Source organism: Perca flavescens, chromosome 16 (genome assembly GCF_004354835.1).
Source record: "Perca flavescens isolate YP-PL-M2 chromosome 16, PFLA_1.0, whole genome shotgun sequence".
Taxonomy (NCBI): Eukaryota; Metazoa; Chordata; class Actinopteri; order Perciformes; family Percidae; genus Perca; species Perca flavescens.
In genome coordinates this window covers 17,601,491-17,624,538 of record NC_041346.1, presented here as the reverse complement: position 1 = coordinate 17,624,538, position 23,048 = coordinate 17,601,491, and the positions used below count along the sequence as shown (strand labels likewise).

Genomic DNA, 23,048 nt, shown 5'->3' with positions numbered 1-23,048 from the left:
TATGACAGTGCTTGATATAAACAAGCTTATAGCAAAACAAGATGATCTGAAAAAAAAAATCACTTCAAGTGTCACTTCAATGAAAACCATGATTATCATATACAAAAAAAATATAAATGGAGAAGGGTAACATACTGTGCAAGTTCAAAGTGGCTGCAAATAAAAAGCCCAAACTGTTGGATAAACGGAACTACAGGGGGTGAATAGACGCCTGTAAACATAACAGATCAAATCAAATTAAATAAGATAAACCTTCATTAATCCCCTAACAGAAATTCAGGTGTCATAGCAGCAACAGCAAGAACAAATCACAGGAGAGGTAGAGTAAAGAACCAAACCAAGATAATAATAATAATAATAATAATAATAATAATAATAATAATAATAATAATAATAATAATAGAAATTGAAATAGAGATAAGGTAAAACACAGCTGCCCCTAGATATCTGCACTGGATATCTAAATGAGTGAACATATGTACAGCCTGTTAATACATGTACATACTGTATGTAGGCTACATCTACTAAATGTATTCCTCTTTATCAATAGATAAATGTGCATACAAATATTAATGAATGAATATAAGGCTATGTGCACCAGAGTCCATGCACGATTCAGTTGTTGCTACTGGCACAAAAGACTGGATAGAATTTGATACATATTTGAGTGAAATGTGCTAGCTATAAAAATAAAAACGTGGTCTATAGCCTATTCATTCCTTGCTTGCTTAGTAGTCAGACAGTCAGATTATTGCAACCAACCAATCCTGCTATTTATGGGGGCGATATCATACTGTTGATATTAATATTTAGTCAATGGGGGTTATACGTTAAGAGTTTCAATTTAACAGTTACACCTAACATTTTTTGTGGAGGAAAATTATCCATACAGTCAGAAATTTAACTATAATCTCGTCGTGGTTTGCAAGCATACTAACAATCTACCACGACGAGATGTTTGCAAGGGTTTTGACTGAGGTCAAGCGCGAGAACGCGCACTTGCAGCCATGTGTACGCGCGCAGCGTGATGTAGCCAGCTAACATGTGATGTATGAGGCACCACCCCCTGGTGCGAGATGACTGAAAATATAACTGCTCAGCGCGCGCTGCACAGGCACCATAGTGAGGCCACGGCGAGGTGGACTCCGTCGTTTGTGGGCTGTAGCGTTCAAGAGAAGAAAAGGAAACCATGTCGTACACTAAGCTTGTAGCATCTCTTGTTCGGGCACACCCGGGCAATGTCAGAAAAATACGCGTTTCACTTGGAAGATGTCGGTCAACAGTGGCATCCACCAAGAGCCAAGAAGAGAAAGATCCAGAGATAGATGGGTGCACCGTGGTGGAAGCCGGGCCGCTTGAACTCATCAGCCAGACCAAAAACGTTAAAAACATACAGTTAAATAAAATCCACATCGACTTCGACAACACTCAGGAAGCCTACAAAAGCAAGGGAAACATTGAACTGCTTCGAAGTCTGCTGGTCTTCAAGCTTTGTACAATTGACATCCTAGTTGAAAAGAACAAGGAGGTGAGTTGATATTGTTCAAAAGTTAACGTTAGCCTTTTGATTTAAGAACACTTATTATTATTTCTAATTGTAAAGTTATAACTGCGTAATGATTAAGTGAATATACAAGTCCGTAACATTCAGTCATATAATGAACTATAGGCTATTATATTAACTACTGAGATATAATAACTTTTTATCTTTGCTTTGTTTTCAGTTGATGGATCTGAGTAGGAAGGTGTTAGGTAAGTGGATGTTTGAGAAGCTGATGAAGATGACCTTCTATGGTCAGTTTGTGGCAGGGGAAGACCACAACTCCATCAAACCTTTAATTCAGAAGAATCAGGCCTTTGGTGTGGGGGCAGTTTTGGACTATAGTGTTGAAGAGGACTTGACACAAGAGGAGGCAGAGAACAAGGAAATGGAGTAAGTAATATTTGCAACAGACTGACCAGGTGTTTAGTAAAGGCTACAACGTAGGCTCCTTTCTCATAAAGATGTTTGGTTCACATAGAAATGTTGTACTGCTTTTTTTAAACCAAGCACAGGTAATTTATGAGTTACGTAACATACTAAACTCACAAGGCCTGTTGAGTCAAGCTTATTTGTATATCCCAGTATCACATGCTCCACAACAATCATGATCCTGATCCCGCCCATGCTCTTTTAAAGTCAAGGAAATACTCTTAAAAAAACTTGGGGAAACTTGAAGAGGCCATTTAAAGAGAGACCTTGCATGCATGGTTGTAATAGGAGCTGCACACTGAAAAGAGCAATTACAGAAAAGAATATGTTGCAATGAATCTAATAATTAATTTACTGTGGCATTATTATAATAAATCAACGTTATTTAATAGTGAAATAACTAAGTATAACTACTAGACTTAATTTTAGTCGTGGCCTTTACACCAAACGTATTAAAGGTTATTGGGCACATTAAGTGCATCCATGCTCTGTGACTGTGGAGTACATATTACAGTAACGTTATGCCCCAACAGGTCAGTTTGCCCTTGGTCCCCCTAGCGGGTTCAACCAACTGCTAATTTTACTGTTCAAAACATAAGGCACTGTTATTTGAAATACACTGTTAAAAGTCAGCCCACTTTAGTGTAAGACTGTGAATTTCTTTCTATTCCCGTTGTCTGCATTACATGTTGTCTCTGCCAATTATCTTTTGACTCCTTTATTTATATTCAGACATTACAGCATTCAATAAACTATAGTTTGATACTGTTCATTCTTAACTAATCTCTTCAGGTCTGGCTTCTGTCATGTTTCTTATCAAATTTAATGTGAGTCACGCACCAAACAGTACGTTTCCTCCACATAAAAAGACTGTAATTGATTGTGCCTGTCCTATTGGTTGGCTAGAACAGACCCCTCTCCTCTGATTGGTTGAGCTGGTTATTCAGCTGGGGAATGTACTTCCTGAAAAGGCTGCCAGCCTTTAGAGAAATGTGCTGGATCACTTCATAGGGCACACACACAAAATTGTTACGCAATGTTCAGAGGAGGAAATAAGCCCTTTTTTTAACCAAGGATTATCAAACTAAGCACAAACATACACAATCAACATTTTAATTCACAGAAAGAAAATACTGATAGTTACATGAAGGAGACAACAAAGTGAACACAGTAGTTTTGTTTGTTTCTTTTGCCTTTCCTCAACATACAAACCCTTTTCTTTCCTTTTCTCCCTTTTAAAATTGTCTTCTTAGGTCGCAGTAGAACAATCTTTAGACCTTCCCATGTTTATCATTGGCATACTGTCTGGTTGATTAACTGATTAAAACCATGTAAGTGACATGAGAAGTTAGAAAAGCTGAGTGAAAATATAGATGTTATAATCTGTTTTTAGATAATAATTTGTTGTGTTGAACAGTTAACTGTTTTAGGGAGATGCATTGTTTTGCTGTTATATTCTGATTCCTATCCCTTCTCTTTCAGTTCATGTGTTTCTGAAGCAGAGAAAGAAAGTCCAGGTTTGTATATCAGTTGATTTATTGTATGTAATGTATTTTTTTAATGTATTTTTTGCACTATCAGCCACTGCATGCTTCATCTACTAAATAACTGCTGTACAGTTAGCAGGCAACCCTGGCAACTGGCAAGACTGAACAACTAGTTTCTTTTGCTCTACAGTTGCTTCAGCTTGGCCCGAATGCAACATAAGGCTAGTCGAGTGTCAGTGCTGGTATGTCTAGTCATGCGGCCATGTGGCCTAGCCTGGAAAGTACTGGTTATATCTGGATTTAGTTGGGTCTGGCATGTCCAGTCCAGTGGGTACAGTGAGAAGACACTTGGTTCATGTTACTGGGTTAAGGAAAGAAACTCAAGTATATCATTCACATACTGCTTTCTGGTCTTGTTTCAAAGTCTGATGTTATAATCAATGTTAATTTATCAGTAAGGAAGAGGAATTTGTTAATACATATTCTTAGTATCACTCTCTCTGGCAGTATTATTAATGGTAATAGTAGTACTGCCATATCACTCATGATGAAATACATGTTTAGAGAAACATTTCAAATTCATTAATTTCTAAAAGAATCATTAATAAACTGTAAATGTTAAGTAACTTTTACTTGTGATACATTTATTGTGGCATTAATAAATAAATAAATATACAGTACTCAACACAAAAGCTTGTAAGATTAAAATAATTATGTTGATTACACAGTCAAGCTGTAGAACAGAGAGAAAACCTACTTTTAATAACTTAAAAATCGTAATATTGTCCCTGAAGATGTGTTTTTTTCATATAATTTCTGAATATTATGGTTTAAATGATCTTATTGATAGAAATGTGATGGAGACTAACTCCAAGTGAGCTAACAATTAATACAAAAATATGTGGAGGAGAAAAAAAGCTTTAGGTTGGTGATGAAAACTCTTTTTCCATGTCAAGCAGCTAACGTTACCTTCTCTTTATTCCAGATGCTGATCATCGTGAGAAGAAGTACAAAGCCCATCGTCAGTTCGGGGACAGGCGTGGAGGGGTTATTAGTGCTCGTACTTACTTCTATGCAGATGAGTCCAAATGTGACAACCAAATGGAGACATTCATAAACTGCATTAGAGCCTCTGGTAAGTAGTAATGTTTCTGAGGAAGCCATTAAGAAATATAATATGTAAGTTTGGCTATTAGATAATGGCTATACAAACCCTAAAACTATTGTGAAAAAATAAAGTAAATTTGCAATAAAAATTATAGTGTTGAATTACACGCAATAAAATAGTTGAAGAGTTATACAACATCAAGTGAAATAAAATGTGTTATCAATTTCAGGGGGAGCCTCAGCAGATGGATTTTCTGCTATCAAAATGACTGCTCTCGGACGCCCACAGTTCCTTGTAAGTTTAACTTAATTCAACTAAAAGTTAATATTAAAGAATTTAAATAAGATGAAAACAAGATAATCCTTTACTAGTCCCACAGTGGGGCAATTTGTAGTGTTACAGCAGCAAAGGGGATAGTGCAATCACAAGAGGCATCAGTAAAAATGCAAGATATAACTGTAAAAAAGCAATAACACTGAAAAAGCAGTAACCAGTAAAAAACTAAATATAATAAGTAGACAGTTGAATTAACAGTATAATTCGAATGTGTATTGCACATTTTAAATTTTAAATATTGATACTGCACGTGAGTGCGTCAGTTTTGGAATGTGCACGCTACTGGGAACAGTGTTGATTGTAAAGTTAGAAAAAGATAAAGTTTGTAAAGAGAAAAGTGTGATTGGCAACGCCAGTGCTGCTAGATTGAACACTAACAAACCATAAACCATTCATTACAGGGTAATGGGTAATAAAACATTAGCCATTTATTTTTCTCTTTATGGTTTTGAGTCAATGCCAGTTGATTAGTATGATTAAAGGTTCACATTATTGTGTACAAAATCTAGGAGTTGCCTTCAGTGTTCTCACTGAAATTCTAAAAGATCATCCAGGTAAAAGGGAAACTGTGAGGTCACACAGTCTTAACTTTCTCAGACAAAAAGGAAAAGCTGTCATTTTCTGTGAATAAAATACTGATATGTCCAGCTAACAGTATGATTCCAATGCAATATTATAATTTGATCATTGATGAATTGTTCTGTGTTTGAACAGCTCCAGTTTTCAGAAGTCCTGGTTAAATGGAGACGGTTCTTTAACTTCCTTGCAGAACAACAGGGGAAATCTGAAATGATGCTTTTGGAACAAAAGCTGGAGCTGCAACAACTCAAGGTGTGTTTTTCCTTCAGAAAATCAAATGTATGTTCATCCATAACTTGTGTCCTCCAATAATATTTAGTTATTTCTAAGCTGTTTAGTTGTGTCCAAGCCTTCATGACTTTAAGTGCCATGTCCTTTGTTAAAACAATAATCATCTGCAATATTTGTTTTTAATCTCTGAAATATTTATTTGTAGGAAAGTTTGACTAAGATGGGTATTGCAGCCAAGGATGACATAGAGAATTGGTTTACTGGAGAAAAGCTGGGTTTGTCAGGGTAAGATAGTCACTCAGTAGTGAAATGATGACCACAAATACTTCACATTAAAACAATTAGGTTCTTGAATCCCTGTTTAGTCTGTTAACATATTTTAATATACAGTATCTCACATCTTATTGCCAGAACGATAGATCTGCTGGACTGGAACAGTTTAATTAAGGATACAACAAAAATCTCCAGTCTGCTTATGGTGCCAAACCTTGAGGTGAGTCATGTAAATATTTGGTGCTGTGTCCAGATTCTGAAAGGTAAAAAAAAAAGCACTGTGTGTGGCAGTTCAGTACGTGTTGCTTATGTATGTGGTCCTCGGTTTAAATCAGTCTGGTAATTTCTTATCTTATCTGTACACTGTGACCTGTCTAATGAACACAGAAGGTCTTAATATTATCTTGAAAGGGCATATTTCCAAAAATGATACAGCATTTGACAGCAGAAACACATATTTTAGGTGATCATTTTCCAGTTTTAAAGTGTGGGGGGGAGGGGGTGAATGCAACATACTTTCTGAATTTTCACATTTCAAACCGCGGAATTTTACAGCTAAAGGTATTATACAGTTGGTATAAGTCAAGCTTTAGTACACATGTTAATGTAGGCGGTGCTATTAAGGGGAGTTGAGAAAAAAGTATCAGTTTGAGAAGGAATGTCAGTGGCACTCATTCTACTCTGACCCCCACCCACCCAACCCCCGCCCTGCCTGTCACATACTGATAGTTAGTGGGTTTATCCTGATCATAAAAATGGCTTTAAAATAACAAATGCCAATGATTCAATGTTTTGTGTGTTGGTTGTGCAGACAGGCCATCTGGAACCTTTGTTAAACAAGTTTACAGCCGAGGAGGAGAGACAGATGAAGAGAATGCTACAGAGAGTGGACGTTCTGGCCAAGGTAAAGATACCAAAACAAATAAATGTGTATCTAATAAATCATTTTATGAGGTAATAAAGAAATATAAACCCAATTTATTGCAATCAGACCTGGTTCAAGGAATTTAAAGAAATTAGAAGTAAATTGTGTTTGCTGAAGTGATGAACCTTTTTTCATGGAAAATAATGTGTCACTTATAAAATATCTTTGTTTGTGTGCACCTGCACCAGCATGCCATGGAGAATGGGGTGAGGCTAATGGTTGATGCCGAGCAGACGTACTTCCAACCAGCTATTAGTCGACTGACTCTGGAAATGCAGAGGAAATTTAACAGAGAAAAGCCAATCATTTTCAACACTTATCAGTGTTACCTCAAGGTAAGACCACAGTTCATTACAGCTAAGTATGACAACTTTTACTATTGATTATTTATACTTACAAATCCTTTCTGTTTGTCCCAGCTGTAAAACCAAAATGATTTTTTGTCGATACTGTTTTGTACATTTTGTAACATGTAGGTTTTTATTGTTGTTACTAACCTATCACATGGATAGAAACAGTTGTTTTGTTTGTGTACAATAGCAAGCTCCTGTTCACTGTCAATAAAGCTGTACAGTATGTTATATGGAGACATTACAGGTAGCTCTCGAAGTGTCATGTTTTTGTATTCAGTAATATTTGTTTGACACATTTGCCATTTAAGTCTTGTTTCTGTACCCATAGAGGCACCCTGTCCTTAGGGTCCCTGTCCCTGTCCTAGTCATGTCCTTTTGTGTTTCTAATACTTTTAGGAAGCCTATGACAATGTAACTGTGGATGTTGAGCTGTCACGACGGGAGGGCTGGTACTTTGGTGCCAAGCTGGTGCGCGGAGCCTACATGTACCAAGAGAGAGACCGGGCCAAAGAGATTGGCTACGAAGACCCAATAAACCCAGATTATGAGGCCACTAACAGGATGTATCACAAGTACGTTTTTCATTATTATCAAGGCCCTTCATGGCTCAGCTAGAAAATGTCTAAATCCTAACCATCTGCCTTATTGTTTGTCCAGGTGTTTGGAGTATGTGCTGGAGGAGATCGAACACAACAGGAAAGCAAACATCATGGTTGCGACTCACAATGAGGACACAGTGAAATTTACCCTAGAAAAGTATGTTCTGTCTCACGTCTGCAAGAAAAAGTCAAAGTCCATTTATCTGACATGTGCTCTGTGCAGATTTAGTTTGAGCATACACAAAAGCCTAACATCTCTTATTCATAAAGGATTAATCCTAATGGTTTAAACTAATGCCTAGGACAAGTGAGTCTTTTTCATCCTTCCAAAGCAATTATAGGATTTACAGAATATGATTGCCAAATCAATGGTGGAATACTGCACTCTAGCTCTTTTTTGGTAACCGTCTTTTAACATATTCATGTTTTTTTCCTGTTTTTTTTTCTCTTCAGGATGAATGAGATGGGCCTCTTACCCACTGAGAATAAAGTTTATTTTGGACAACTGCTAGGAATGTGTGACCAGATCAGCTTCCCGCTAGGTATGTTGCACTCAGCTCAGATACTAAAAGTAAACAGTAAGTTATGCAATCACAGAGGCTTACATCACATAGTCATGTGGCCGTAGAGGATCCACAGAAACGTAGTCCCTACACACATGCCACTGGCATTACAAATTGTCAATCCAATCTATAGATACTGTATCATGGCAACAAGCAACTCCAGGTTCTCAATGTCTGTAACTGTTCTATTACCAAATGTTATGTCAGTTTGGTTCAGCAGGGATTTAAATGTACACATTTAAGAAAACAGTAAGTATACTACTGTGCATAATAGCCTTTTAAGTTGTGCCACAATTAAAAATTCTCTGTATAAAAAACCCACACAAAAGTACCTCTTTGCATGATAAGGACAATTTCAACAGTCTATTTAAAAGTGTTATGCAAGTGAGATACAGAAGACATACTGTACAACTGAGATACTACTTCAACATCATGCTAATGGCAAGCCACTGAGTTTTGATTTTTAAAAATGTGTTGCCATTTAAACAATTTAGCAATGATCTGGTGATCAGCTTTTCAGGTGGAATGGTGTATTGTAGAGCCCTTACCTTTAATCCACTAGTGAGACGACAGGGCTGGTTTGACCTTGCCATATCACTTGATATGTAATATCAAAACCCCCTTTTTACATGTCGGTGGTATCTTAATGCAATATTTATTCACCATCAATTCATTTCTAAAAAAAAAAAAAAGTTTTAATCTACTGCACCATTATTTCAATTTACCGAGTTAACCATGGAGTCAGACAGCATTCCCCCAGTTGCTTTGTGGCACAGTTATCTTCATTAGCCATTGTCAGCTTAATAAAAACATGGAATGCACTCACGGTGGTGATAGTTGACATTGATTTAAAACGTGTCTCCTTGCTCTATGTTCAAAACAGGTCAAGCGGGTTTCCCAGTCTACAAGTATGTTCCATATGGCCCAGTCAACGAGGTCATTCCTTATCTGTCTCGCCGGGCTCAAGAGAACCGTGGCTTCATGAAGGGATCCCAGAGAGAGCGCAGCCTGCTGTGGAGGGAGCTGAAACGCAGGCTGCTTGGTGGACAGATTTTCTACAAGCCTGTATACTGAGTAAACATACTAACTGCAGTGTGTCTGTAAGCATTCCACCATCTTTACCTGCTAACTGCTCTTTGTCGAGGAAGATGCATGTACCTTGGCTTGTAAGGCTGCACAGTATGGAGGAAAGATTTGTAGTTTTACTGATAGATGTGTTTTAAAACACCTCCATAATGATTTTGGAGATTCCTGTGCTGCTCAAATAGGAACTGATAGAATAGAACTGTTTGATTTTTTCAATCTAAATTAGAATTACTTTTGAATTTTAACTCAAAATTTGGTCACATTTAAAAAAAATCACATTTGCTCCTTTTTTTTAATAGAACTTTAGCAAATGTTTATGCATCAAAACATAGAACCTTTCTGATATACAGCATGTAATTATGCAATAGAGGCTAAGAAACGTTTATTGTGTATGTATGGTTACCATAGGTGGCGTACTTGTCCTGTGCTTTTTTAATGGTAAAAGACACACTGTATGTTTTGTTCAATGTAAAGTTTGTCTTAAGTAGCTGTCACTCAAAGTGCCTTATGATTGATTTTACAAACAAACAGCGGCTGTACAACTTGTAAGTTTTGTTTTTATAAGTGTACACTCCTCTGAGGGCATTGTAACTTATTTTAGCATGTTTGTTGCTATGCTGTCATTTTATTAATCTACTTGAACAAATATTATTAAGAGATTATTATTGTGCAACATAGTGATTTTGATTACATAAAAATGTTAGTAAATGCAGCATCATAAATCAGATGATCCTCTTTTGATCTTTCATGAAGCCCGTGCATTGATGTTCTTAGAGGATTCATAATAAAAAACTGGTTTTGTCAGTAGCTCTGCCCCTAGCCTTTGAATAATCTGTAAATTGTGCTGCCCAGTGTCCTCTGAAAGGTTGGTCGATTGAATGGAAAATGTCTTTTAAGTTGAAATGTTTCTTTTTTAAGACTAGAAATGACTACTGTAAAATGTTCTTATACCTTTTTGAAAAAGTAATATAATTTAAAAACTATGAATCAAAGTGTTTTATTTAATTTTTTGTAAAGCTAAATAAAACATTTAGTATTTTTGGAAACACGACAAAAGTTAATAGCTTGACATAAAGTCATTAAGTTCATTTTTGTTACAGTCTCAATGTCATAATTTAACCCAATATCAGCAATATAGAAGCTGCCTTAATTGGTGTGGAGGGTTGAGTTTGAGTGTTCTAACAACAAATTTGATTTTAGTCTCTCACCTTGAATGACCTTGACACATCTCAAGTAATTAAGCAGTATTTGGGTTTGTATTTCCTGATGTTTTACTCTTGTGTTTGGTTTCCTAATCACTGCTGTATCAGTATATAGTATATACCATATTTTGTACAGTTGTAAAATAAATGTAATTATTGATAAATACAATAAAATACAGTTAACATTAAATGTAATTGTGTTTATTATTGTTGCAGCTGTGTAACTGTGTAACTCAAAAGTTACACATAATGACATATACATATGACATAATATCTTAAGACAATCTGTTGCTGCCTTAAAGTTATATAAACTCCAGCTTCTGCCATTGTAGGCAGCCCTTACTAGACTGAATAGATGCAACCCCGATCTTCTCTCGTAGTGATGTAGATCTGGCTGTCCTCGCTGACAATGGCATCAACAACTACAACACAGAAGCTAGTGCGCTCCCTGTGCCAAGTCTGTGTGACCTATTAAATCAGGTAATTCTGCCCCAGCCAAAGTCAACAGCAGCTGAGGTGGCACCTGAGTCCTAGGTATCTGGAGACTAAAGAAAAACAGTCTGCCAGCCCCACAACACAAAACAACTGTGTTGAGAACAAGTAGACCCTGTTGGGTTTACTCTCTGTCCAGCTAGATGTTATATGCAGCTACTATTTTTAATGTTATGACAACTTTATTGCAGCCTAAGATTTATAGTACACTATATATGTATTGGTGTGGCGTAGATGTTCTCAGTTCAAACCCTGCATATTGGTATTTTTACATGTTCTGTACACAAATGATAGCTACATAATTTAGCCACACACTTTATAAATACTACAGTATATAAATACCTCATGTCTTTATACATGTATGCAACAACCCAGTCATCTTGCTTAGTAAAAGAATGTAACAACAAACCAAAAGTACTCTATACTCAGTGTTCTTATGACTGGACCTGCTGCTGGGGTTACGAAGGTCAAATGTTGCCAAACACTGGTGTTGGGGGAAATATCGTGTAATGGCAAATAAACAGTTATGTAGTAATAATTCTACATATTATGTTTTGTAGAGGTGTGGCTTTTCTTAACATTATTTTTTGGGATTTTCTTATTTTATTAGACAGACAGAAAAGGGGGGAGAGAGAGGAGACGACACGCTGCAAATGGCCACAGGTCGGATTCCAACCTGGGTCGCTACAAAGACTCAGCCTACATGTGGCGCACACTCTACCAGGTGAGCTACAGGTCGCCCCAGAGGTGTAGCTTTCAACAATAGCCTCTTTTTCAAACCAATTCAGTCCCTGTGGGAGGAGACATTACATCGGACTTCTTTCAGTCCCCACAGCCAGTGGGATATGATTTCAGGGATCGTGTACAGCATGCTGAACAATAGAGGGTTTTCTTTCACCTTGTAGAAGATCCTCACACCGACACTGCTAATGCTCTCATCTGCAGGTAAGTAAAGCTTTTTACTTGCATGTTTTCTACACGTTGTACACTTCTTTGGTTTACAATGTCAATTATACTCAGGCTGTTTTCATTATCAAAAGAAGGTTTTTATTTATTTTTTAGGATAAGGGGTCTACAGAATTGTTATTTTAAGCTAAGATGTTGCATATGTATAACTGCTCTGTGAGACATCAAATGTAACAAAAGGACTACATAGACGAGTATCAGTGTTAAAGATAAGAAGTCAGAGCTGGTATGAAAGGGACTTACCTTTCCTATGTGGTATGAAGAGTAAGCAACTGTCCAGTGTCAATGGTAGAAGCCCTTATTTGATACAGTCTTTAGCCATTTTTTACTATGAACATTTAAAGATGCTTGTGCCTAAATTGTGTTTTTCATGTGTCTCTTTTCTCCTTACATTTCTTTTGTTATGCAAAAGCACCATAAACATGTTTATAGTGTATACATGGGGGCCCTGTATTTTATTTGACAGAAAGAATGATGCAGCAGTTTTCTTGCTTAACTGTGTTGTCTCCTCTCAATGTCCCCTTTTCTTTTTCTACAGTTTATCATGTTTTCTTCTTTTTATCAGCAATCATCACCAGGTTACATTTAATTTAAATGGGTCAGGCCTGGGCTTTCTGTGAATGCGTAATAATTACTCTGCTGTATTGAGGGATGAGGTGAGGTAAGGGGGTAATTAGTTGTCCTGTGTGTATTGAATTGCTGCAGGGCGTTTCACCTTAGTGTTGTGCTCATTGGTTGTATGAGAACACAAAAGTTACACAGCAAAATCCAGCAAGATGTGTATCAAAACTTCAAAGCCTTATTGGAATGTTCCCTGTGATATTTTCCTCTATATACATGCTCTCCAATTTCATTTTCAGGTTCACATTTGGGTGTTAATAATGTCTGGCATCAAAGGAAATAAGTGCACACTAAAACGGAGGCTGATTCTCTGGGTTTTATTAACCAACATAATGCTGGTGCTGTACTGCTTGATGAACCCAACCCAAGTCAAGATCAGGTAAAGATTTAAAAGCAAAGCATTATTTTCTTTAGTAAAGTCAGCTGATCTGTTTTCTTATCCATATATTTTGTTTATAGGGGCTCCCAACAAGACACGTGTCCTCTAAGCATAGCGAAATTGAAAGAAAATGTGAGCACGCCTTCTCAAAGCACAGAAGAGTGCTCTCCCACAGTAGACATCATGTTCATGAAGACCCATAAAACTGCCAGTAGCACCATACTCAACATCCTCTTTAGATTTGGAGAAAAACACAAGCTTAAATTTGCCTTACCTGATGGGCGTAATGACTTCTTTTACCCATCGCCTTTCCTGTGCTCCCAGGTGAAAGACTACAGGCCTGGAGACTGTTTCAACATTATTTGTAACCACATGCGCTTTGACCATCAAGAAGTAGCCAAGCTCCTGCCTCCAGATGCTGTGTACATCACCATTGTACGTGACCCAGTGGATCTCTTTGAGTCGTCCTTCAACTATTATCACAGAGCAGTTCCTCTCACATGGAGGATCAATGGAGAGAACAAACTGGCAGAGTTTCTAAACAGTCCTCAGACCTTCTACAGCCCACAGGCTTTTAACTCATTCTACCTGAAAAATCTGCTCTTTTTTGACTTTGGTTTGGACAACAACCTGGAAGCTGATGATCCTCGTGTCATGAGGGATATTCATAACTTATCAAAACATTTTGATTTGGTTCTCGTAGCAGAGTATTTTGAGGAGTCTCTTATCCTGCTTAAGGACACACTGTGTTGGACTATGGAAGACATCATGTATTTTAAACTCAATGCTCGCAGGAGCTCATCTGTATCTCGTCTGACCCCTGAGTTGAGAGCCAAAGCCTTACAGTGGAACGGGGCTGACTGGAGACTCTATCAGCACTTTAATGCTACCTTCTGGGCCAGAGTAGAGGCGTATGGGAGAGAAAGAATGAAACAGGAGGTAAATGAGCTGAGGAGAAAAAATGCTGCGATGAAAGCTATCTGTGTCGAGGATGGAGATGCGGTTGAAGCACAAAAGATTCAGGACAGACGTTTCCTGCCCTGGCAGCCAGTTGGAGAGTCTTCCATCCTGGGGTACAACATCAAGAAAAATGTTCATCCAACATTCAGGACACTTTGTGAAAAAATGCTCACGCCTGAAATACAATATTTGTCAAATCTGGGCGTAAGCCTGTGGCTTACTAGACTATGGGGTTGGTTAAAAGATGCTGTTTTTACAATTTGACTTGGATTAAAAACATTTACAGCTACAATATAACAACTTGTCCTGCAACACAATGACGCCTATTTGAAACAATTGTTTTTCTCTTGTTTTAGAAAATCTAATCTTCTGAACGATGCATCCATAATGTTCATTCAGATTTGTCTCCAAGAATCTGTATTCACATTGGGCTGCATAGAATGCTTTACATTTAGGAATTTTTACCACTCCCAAATAGGCCTTCAGATGGGTCCATTAGCTAAGATACCTCTACTCATCATCTGTTGGCCTTTAATTGCTTCATTTAGTTTTACACTACATAAAAACACTGTTTACACTCTTTTAAAAATAGGTTCAGGCTTAAAGTGTGAACAGTAAGACTCCTTATTGTTGTTGCCTCTAAATTAGTAAAATTCTGCAGTTGATGATCGCCTCCCTGGTAAGATTTATATGGTTCATGGTCAAAGCTTATTTGAGTGATTGTCCACTGCAAGCACAAATGTTTCTGGGTCCTGGTGCTCTTCTTTTGTTGATTCCACAGGAATCAAACCAGTGCGTGGCATCGATCTAATACTGAGCAATCAGTGCTAGCTTTAATGTTAGAAGTGCAGTTCTTATCATTCAGTGGTACAAGCAATGCTAGTGTGCCCCAAGAGGCCTGAGGCGTAGGTGCAGTTGTATGCAGTGAATTTGAATGGTTATGGCCTTGCACGTCTTGTGCCATGTGCAGTATCCACTCTGCTACTAAGCATACTTGGCATGTTGGCCTTGCCGGACCCTGCCATAACTGTTTACATAACATGGCTTCATCATTGACAGTAATTATGGTCTGACATGGCATGAACAGCAGATAATTTTCTGTGCGTACATTTTGATTTAATTTAGGCAAACGCAAATGATTTATCAGTTACATGACTAATTTTTGGTAGAAGGTGGCAGCTACTGTTTGTAGATCATACTACTTTTTGCTGACCAGGCCAATATACAATATATAATTGATAACCTTGGATCTTTAGCACCACAGGTTACACATACAGGTTCATCTGAATAAGAGCTTTATCATTTTATGTCAACAGACAAATTGAGTTTAACCCTTGTGTTGACTTTGGGTCAAATTTACCCCTTTTTCTGAAAATGTAAAGAAGAAAAATTTTACAATTTAAAACGTTGGAAAAAGCAAAAACAAACTGAGAAAAAGGGGTCAAAAGTGTTTTTGACACAAAGACAACACAAGGGTTAACTACTCAATTATCTTTTCATCACAATATTTGTGGCAAATAAGCCATCTCTTTCCCTGTAAAGTGAAAATATAAGTCACCCTTGGGCTTAAAAGTATTATGTATGTACTTGTTTACAGTATTGTGTGCAAGTATCATTTACTTTAAAAAGGGCTTGTATGTTGATAACATATACTGATTACGGGAATAACTCTGAATCAGCCAGCCTATGTATTTTGTTAATATCATGCTCTTTGTAAAATTGCATGCATTTTTATTCAGTTGATTTTGTATTTTGACAAACTACAGTAATACATATCATTGAAATGCAGGCTTCTGTCCACCCAATGTGACATTTGCATTCTTTTATGTATTAGTACCACACACCAAGCTCACGTTGAAATATATCCATGAAATTATACACTGTCAAAACCCATAAAAACTGCTATCTTATCTAAAGGACACAAATCATTGCATATTTTGAAAAAGCTTGCAACCATGCAATTAAAAAATGTAAATTATCAGTTTAAATATAACTACACCCTTCCATGTCCTCTTACCAATTAACTCAAATAGTTTGTACATGAAGATCGACTTTAAGAAGACATAATGTGGCTGGCTGTGTGCCTAAAAGTTTGCCTATAACAGTGTTACTAATTTAAAATACTGTGACACATGCATGTCAATATATCTGAGACATTACAAGATTTGTACCACATTAACAAGTTTAATTTAACGAAGACTTTACAAATAACAGGAAGTTGAGGAAGAGGTGACAGGAACCATTGCTCCCTCTTCATGGTGGTGTGGATCAGCTCCCACGGGTCCCACTAGGCATGACTTTGAGCGCACTGTCCATGTTGACTGATGTTTGATTCAGGTATCGAGTCCAGGAACAATGGATGACGGAAGTCTGACAACAGTTGCACTTCAGCCTTTAGGTTAACCCCGCGGCCTTTTATTCCTCCTCTTTGTTCTCGTAATTGTGTTTAATGTGTTTCCATAGTTTCTACAATAAATCACATATTAGTAAGTTAGACATTGCATATGCACAGGTAGGTTGTGAAGTTGTAAAAGGACGCGTTTGCTCGATAGCTTAGCTTAGCTAACGTTAGCACTGCTTCGCCCTCTGCTTACAAGGTCAGGATAAAACAAGCATTTAAACACCAAAGGACACACTTACCCCACGATTCATTTGCTCAAAGATCGCGTCGCCACCTTGGTCAAATAGTCGTTCAAAGAAGACCGCTCCAACCATAATGGTTACAGCGAAAGTGGACGTTCTCCTGAAGAGCAGATTGTAGACGGACTTAGCCAGCGCCATGTCGGTGGATTGACGTACTGCGCAGGAACGGAAGCTGGGACAAAACGCTTCCGCTCCAGGAGCAGCGGATGTTAGCAGTATACTGTCTATGGTTAGCAGTGAATAACAGTAGTGTGGATTTCCTTTTTCTTTTACCACCAGTTAGCTAAAGTAACATACGGCCTTTCAAACATCACCGAGGAGGGCAGCACTGTTTCGCCAATGGTTTGTGCGCTTTTCCGTTTAAATCCAACAACACAGGGATTTTAAGTAAACATGTTATTGATGTAACGTTAATAATAAGCAGCATGCAAGCTACTTAACCATCTAGCTAGTTTTAACAACGCTACGGACACATGTTAAGGAATATTAACGTTTGCTTCGCTGGGTTATCTGGGGAAGTGTTCGTACCCGCATCAAACTGTTCGTTGCTACATGCTCAGTGTGTATATTTCTAAAGAGTTCTGTACCTTCACAATGATTGTCCTCACAGTAGAACAGGAAGTCATACATATTCAAAATAAAGGCACCTAGCTACAATACTAAACCAGTAGATGGCAGCAAAAGAAGGCTGTTAAATGAACAGATAAGTAATACTATTTTCTTTTTATATGTGAGGCCGTTCTACTGTAGCTATATCACTGTAAAATTAAACAGCTTTGGGTTTCAGACTGCTACTACAATTTGAAGATGTCTCTTGGGCTATGGGAAATTGTGATCTGTATTTTTTTTAGACTAAACAAATAATCCATTAATCAGAAAAATAATCAACAACATAATTGATAATTGTACACATACAGTCTGTTTGGCTAGAAACTTGGCTTTGAATCATCTAGTGCATAATGATACATAACATAACACTCAATTTCATACAGAAAAAATTTCAGTCAGCACAGCTATTCACTCACCATGTCTTGACAGAGCAGTTATGTAAATGTCTTTCGTTTCTGTTTACAGTCTTTGTCAGCAATTTAAAAGGTGACATCATGCTGTTTTGAGCACATAACCTGCACCATGGGGAAGAGATACTACTGTGACTATTGTGACCGGTCCTTTCAGGACAATATGCATAACAGGAAAAAACATCTGAACGGTGTTCAGCATCACAGAGCTAAAAAAGCCTGGTATGACTCTTTTAGAGGTGAGACTAAAATTTGGTCCTTGGACCTTTGAGATGTGGTTGCAATGAAAATCAAATTACATGCTATATTTTTACTAGATATGATGTTTAGTGTATATGTGTTTGTTTTAAACTAGACAGTGATCCTATACAATTCCTATTTCAATCTACTGTTTAAAATGCTAAGTCTTAAACCTATGCATGAGATTATGAGAATTAAGCATGCTTACTTTTCATTATGCCATTTTGGCTGCCCACCTGTTTCCTTTATGATGGAAGATTATACAAACAACTGAAACAACCATAGACAACACTATATATTTTTTTTTTACAGACTCTTCAGCCATTCTGTGTGATGAGCAAACAAAGAAACCCTGCAGGAAGTTTCTCCAAAAAGGTAACAGAACAGTTTAACCATACATTTTTTCACTAACCAGGAAATTATATTAAATACCTTGCTATAATAAAAAAAAAAAATGTCCCTGGCTTTTTCTTTTTCTTTTTTAGGAATTTGTGATTTTGGCCCTAACTGCAGGTTTTCTCACATGTCTGAAGATGAACTGTTTAACTTAAAAAGACAGGTGGAAGGTAAGCTGTAACCAAAGGGTAGTGCTGTAGTGCTCTACCACATGATTCAGTCGCCCAAAGCAATATTCCACACATTTAAGGCACATATCATTTGCAAATATAAATAGTATTCTCTAAATGGTTCTTTAATAATAAGGTGAACATTCAACATTGCACTCACAGTTGTCACAGATGATCAACACAGTCCAGATTGTTAATAGCTCAAATGCAATGCTGCAGAAGGTGGGTTTTAAACAATCTTACTAAAAAGGTAAGCACACCGGTTAGCCCTTTCTCATAAATTCCCCTAAAAAATATACTATTAATATACAAGTACAAATTGTCAAGTGCATTTTACCCAGATGACTGTGTACATAAGTGTGATATGTTGACAGGAGTAAGATGTTATTTCTTTCAGATGAAAGACAGCGCAGAGAGGACTCTGTAGACAGAATGATGCCTGGGCGAAGTATAGAAGAGTGGCTCTCCAGAAGGGAAAAAAAGCGAACTGCCCTCGGTATTGAAGGGTATGCACTTTAATTTTTGCTTAAACACCTGTTCATACATGGTTAGCATTGCTAATGGTTATTCCTGTTGATTTAGATTTCAACTGTTTCATTATTTATATCTGCAGAGATTCAAAAGATAAGCAAGACAGTGAAGAGGGCCAAGAAGAAAGTGACATTCCTCAACCGCTCCTCTCCATCCCTGACCTTCCACCCTCTCTTCTTCCTCCTCCTCCAGGCGGGTGGAAAGTCAAAATGAACACAGAATGGGGTTGAGATATTCACTTTGTGGTTCACATCACTGTTAAGTGGATATGGGACATTAATTGAAGGAGGAATGGTACAGATTGCATATTGAGAGCTTGTGTCACATATTTGAAGGTTTTCAGTTTTTAATGAGGTTTCCAGTTGATTCTAAAAAGCTGTTTGTTGCCAATTTTTTAAAAGAAGAATAAAAAACCACAGAATAGGTCATGTTTGTTTAATTTAGAAGAACTACTTATTTATTACATTGTACTTGTATATGTTGAGTTTCTTGTTTGAGAATACAATTAACAGTAAAAATAAGCTAATTTAAAATGAGTAAATGGTTATATTTACATTAAACACACATGCAGTGCATAATAACCCTTATAATTGACATTTTGGCAGTTTGTTGTTGATTGCTCCAATAATCTGAAGTAGAGTGACTTAATCGTAAGACTCCTCTAAGGAGTTACATTTGATGTCATGTAGTCCCGAATGAAACAGAAGATTGCTGAGCAGATGGAAATAATATTTTGTTTAATTTTAATCCTCTGCTTTGTCACTGATCTGACTGTATTTTATTTCTAATCCAACCAGCTAAAAGAAAAAAACATTTTACTTCCTAAATAGTAAATATGGCAAATTAATGATCTGGATTATGTTTCATAATGAAGGTTTTCATAGTTAGAATTTTTGTTAAAACACTTGCCAAAGAGCCTCATGATCTGGATTTGTGACTAATGCATTTATAATTGTCATTGGCCTTTTAAAGGTCCTCAATAAGGTTATTCCTCATAACTGGGGTTATGCTGAGATGTATACTGTATAGCCTACTTACCTAATGCAGTGGTTACAGCAAAATCCTCAAATTTGTATGAGTTTCTTTCTGTTTTGTATCATTTTGTCTAACTTTTATTTTCCCGCCTTGATCAGAATACATCCCTGACTTCTTATGGGACTTAACCTACCTACTTACGTACTTAAAGGTGCCCTGTGGTGTTTTGGACCACTCTAACACTATGGAGCAATGTTTCTATCGTCCACACACACAAGGACCCATGCATGGCCAGCCTTGGTTTTAGGCTATTCTGCTTATTGACAGTGGCAGTAACACGGCAACAAATAATAAAGACAGTGAAGAAGATGGATAGCAACGGAAAAGTAGACATGGATGTAAACAATAAATAATTTTATTAAGCTAATTAAAAAGAAAATCAGTTTTCTAAATGTTAAATGTGGAAGGAAATGCACACGTGTTAGATCTCAGGGATACACACAGTGCCTTTGGCACCATAAGGCACCTCTAAATAAAGATTAGGCTATACAAATGAGAAGTTCAATAACTCATTCAGTCATATATAAGTAGTGAGCTTGTAGCTTTATTTATCACTGGATCCTCATATATATAGGTGTATTCTGTACATTAAAGAAAATGACACTACACGTCCTTATCCTGGATCTAATCTTCTCACATCTATACTACTTCATGTCCATTGCTGCTGTGCTCACTACTCCTGTTAGCCCTTACAACTACAGTAATTGCGTGTGCATGTTATTTTCCCCTAAAGCTCTGTATTCCAACGCTCTGGTGCTTGTGTCCATGCTACTACATGAAGTGCACCACTATATGGCTACAAGGAAATGTTTTTTTCCTTCTGTGCAGGCTGTGTGCTGTGCTCTGTTACAAATGCACGTTTAACATGCCTGATGCTGCAACATCAGGGCCGTCACACCATCAGATCCTGACTGTGAGTCCAAAGTGTTGGATGAGGAATGCATTCAAAATTGTGTTGTGTTTACCCTAAAAAAGCATCCCCACCCAGATCTGCTCTTCTGTTTTATTATTATTTGCTCTACTTGTTGTTAGTATCAATTATGTTGTTGAAGTGTACACAGTAAATGTTCCTTTTTTGAGATTTGTCATATCCAGCTTTAATATGCAACCAATGTCACATTTGTAAAAGAAAAACAAACAGCAAACTCCTTTTTAAAGCCTTAGTTTTTATTGGACATGCATATACAGTATAGCCACCACTTACATTAGTGTATAATTGATGCAGTAACCTCTACATGTGCTGTAACAGTTACAGAAATAAAACAGCGCTGGATATTCTTGATCTAGACATTAAAATGACTGGTTATGTCACACAGCATGATGATACAAATATTAACTAGAAAGTTAAACTGACTTTTACAGGGGAGAGAGAAAGATAATACATCACTTGAATTACTGATTAGTCATTTCAGTTCAAAACTACATTTAGCATCAGATTAATCTTTGTCAAAACTTTGACTTTGTATAATGGATTTTCCTTCTTTCCAGAAGTCTTTCTAAAGTTACTCTTAAGTCAATGCATGAGAGCGCTGTTTGTACTCCAAATGACAAAAGCACAGAACAGAAGACATCTACGAAATCCAATTAATAACAATTAAGACAATCTGTTAACAGAGTGTACATAAATCTGCTCATTAAAGCACTGTAGTATACAGGATAGGACACAATAATTGCGTATATGTCTAAAGACAAGATTAGGCACAATAACTATTTTACATTCACACAAAACCCATACCTTACATGATATGTTCACATGAAGAGGAAATGTGATGTCTTATAAGTAGTTCATATACGAGATAAAATATCTGTTTTATTGCCAGAATGATATTCGCTGTTTAATACGTTTTCTCTTGTGATAAAGCTTTGATAAACTTTAAGATAAAAAGAGCAAGAAAAAATATACATCATTTTGTAAAACATTCTAAAAAAATTAATCTTTAACAAATCAGAAAAGTTAATGTAAGTGCATGACCTTAATACACACAATAACTTGTTTCTGAATGGCCAGTCAACCTGGAAATTATATCAGTAACCTGATATTTTTTTGCAGTATTTGTTTTATACAAAACATTAACATTATATTCATAATAAAATCACATAGATTCGATGTATCACTTTTCGAAGTAAGAAAATATAACCATGTTAGACTTTAAACAATATGTTGTTTTGGTGGTCTATGTAAAAGCCAGAAAACATTTTTCATGATATGTTAAATTATTGTTCACAGCATACTTCAAAGTATTTAGCATTTTGATATTGTCTGCACGTCCACAAAAATCGACAGTTACAGAAAAATGTCAAATACTGAGATTTTGTTTTGCAATGATTACTTAACAAATTGCATAATTATTTCAATACATAGACCATATTTCAAAATTTAAACACATAGAACACACATATATTTCTTGTCTAATATACATGCAAGTGTGTCGTGTGAACTCAATATCCTTCATTGTTATTTGCTATAAATGTTACAATTAATTTAGTTGGAGCTCTAAACTTGTGGCAGTCGACTTTAATCACAGCAGGTAGCTCAGGCCATACAGTAAATCAATTGTCTTTCAGTGTGACTCATTATGACTCATTTTGGTGCCTACATGCACAGATTTGAAATATGCAGCATTTGGCATGTTATCGCTGGCAGACTGTGAGTATATGATTGATATGATATGTTTAATATGTCTGTTTATGTATGCCCCAATCACCAAGGCAAATTCCTCGTAAGTGTAACTTACTATGGCAATAAACCTTTTTCTGAATCTGACTCTTCTGAAACATGTTTAACAAGTTGTGTGATCCTCATTTGTCTTGAAGTCTGGGCTTTTTGCATAAATGCCTATGCACACATTCTTATATGATATTTCTTAGAGAGATTTTGTAAT

General features: G+C 36.8%; 4 protein-coding genes across 4 annotated transcripts; 3 read left to right on the top strand and 1 right to left on the bottom strand.

Annotated features, from left to right (window-relative positions):
• Window positions 1-1,044: 1,044 nt before the first annotated feature.
• prodha (proline dehydrogenase (oxidase) 1a) lies at window positions 1,045-10,319 on the top strand. Its single transcript, XM_028602101.1, has 14 exons — window positions 1,045-1,528; window positions 1,725-1,933; window positions 3,455-3,489; window positions 4,445-4,594; window positions 4,797-4,861; window positions 5,618-5,734; window positions 5,919-5,998; window positions 6,125-6,206; window positions 6,798-6,890; window positions 7,100-7,246; window positions 7,661-7,836; window positions 7,922-8,020; window positions 8,317-8,405; window positions 9,310-10,319. The coding sequence occupies exons 1-14, from the start codon at window positions 1,190-1,192 to the stop codon at window positions 9,498-9,500; spliced, it is 1,872 nt and encodes a 623-aa protein (XP_028457902.1). The 5' UTR covers window positions 1,045-1,189; the 3' UTR covers window positions 9,501-10,319.
• A 1,590-nt stretch (window positions 10,320-11,909) lies between these two features.
• Window positions 11,910-14,396, top strand: gal3st1b (galactose-3-O-sulfotransferase 1b). Its single transcript, XM_028602247.1, has 3 exons — window positions 11,910-11,930; window positions 13,033-13,172; window positions 13,253-14,396. The coding sequence occupies exons 1-3, from the start codon at window positions 11,910-11,912 to the stop codon at window positions 14,394-14,396; spliced, it is 1,305 nt and encodes a 434-aa protein (XP_028458048.1).
• Window positions 14,397-16,296: 1,900 nt separating this feature from the next.
• Window positions 16,297-17,015, bottom strand: uqcr10 (ubiquinol-cytochrome c reductase, complex III subunit X). Its single transcript, XM_028602313.1, has 2 exons — window positions 16,773-17,015; window positions 16,297-16,598 (listed from the first exon to the last, which is right to left on the bottom strand). Exons 1-2 carry the CDS (start codon window positions 16,911-16,913, stop codon window positions 16,548-16,550), a joined length of 192 nt encoding a protein of 63 aa, XP_028458114.1. The 5' UTR covers window positions 16,914-17,015; the 3' UTR covers window positions 16,297-16,547.
• On the top strand, window positions 16,841-21,245 carry zmat5 (zinc finger, matrin-type 5). Its single transcript, XM_028602312.1, has 6 exons — window positions 16,841-17,117; window positions 17,850-18,033; window positions 18,347-18,409; window positions 18,520-18,600; window positions 18,998-19,106; window positions 19,214-21,245. Exons 2-6 carry the CDS (start codon window positions 17,907-17,909, stop codon window positions 19,359-19,361), a joined length of 528 nt encoding a protein of 175 aa, XP_028458113.1. The 5' UTR covers window positions 16,841-17,117; window positions 17,850-17,906; the 3' UTR covers window positions 19,362-21,245.
• The last annotated feature ends 1,803 nt before the right edge of the window (window positions 21,246-23,048 follow it).

What these genes read in the sequence shown, in the direction of transcription:
- gal3st1b (XM_028602247.1), top strand. Translation starts at nt 11,910, where the DNA reads ATGTGGCGCACACTCTACCAG. An exon ending in TGTGGCGCACACTCTACCAG is followed by an intron (nt 11,931 to 13,032) that starts GTGAGCTACAGG and finishes TTTCATTTTCAG; the next exon opens with GTTCACATTTGGGTGTTAAT. An exon ending in CCAACCCAAGTCAAGATCAG is followed by an intron (nt 13,173 to 13,252) that starts GTAAAGATTTAA and finishes TTTTGTTTATAG; the next exon opens with GGGCTCCCAACAAGACACGT.
- prodha (XM_028602101.1), top strand. Translation starts at nt 1,190, where the DNA reads ATGTCGTACACTAAGCTTGTAGCATCTCTTGTTCGGGCACACCCGGGC. An exon ending in GCAGAGAACAAGGAAATGGA is followed by an intron (nt 1,934 to 3,454) that starts GTAAGTAATATT and finishes CTTCTCTTTCAG; the next exon opens with TTCATGTGTTTCTGAAGCAG. An exon ending in AAACTGCATTAGAGCCTCTG is followed by an intron (nt 4,595 to 4,796) that starts GTAAGTAGTAAT and finishes TATCAATTTCAG; the next exon opens with GGGGAGCCTCAGCAGATGGA.
- uqcr10 (XM_028602313.1), bottom strand. Translation starts at nt 16,913, where the DNA reads ATGGCGCTGGCTAAGTCCGTCTACAATCTGCTCTTCAGGAGAACGTCC. An exon ending in TTGAGCAAATGAATCGTGGG is followed by an intron (nt 16,599 to 16,772) that starts GTAAGTGTGTCC and finishes GATTTATTGTAG; the next exon opens with AAACTATGGAAACACATTAA.
- zmat5 (XM_028602312.1), top strand. Translation starts at nt 17,907, where the DNA reads ATGGGGAAGAGATACTACTGTGACTATTGTGACCGGTCCTTTCAGGAC. An exon ending in CTTAAAAAGACAGGTGGAAG is followed by an intron (nt 18,601 to 18,997) that starts GTAAGCTGTAAC and finishes TATTTCTTTCAG; the next exon opens with ATGAAAGACAGCGCAGAGAG. An exon ending in ACTGCCCTCGGTATTGAAGG is followed by an intron (nt 19,107 to 19,213) that starts GTATGCACTTTA and finishes TTATATCTGCAG; the next exon opens with AGATTCAAAAGATAAGCAAG.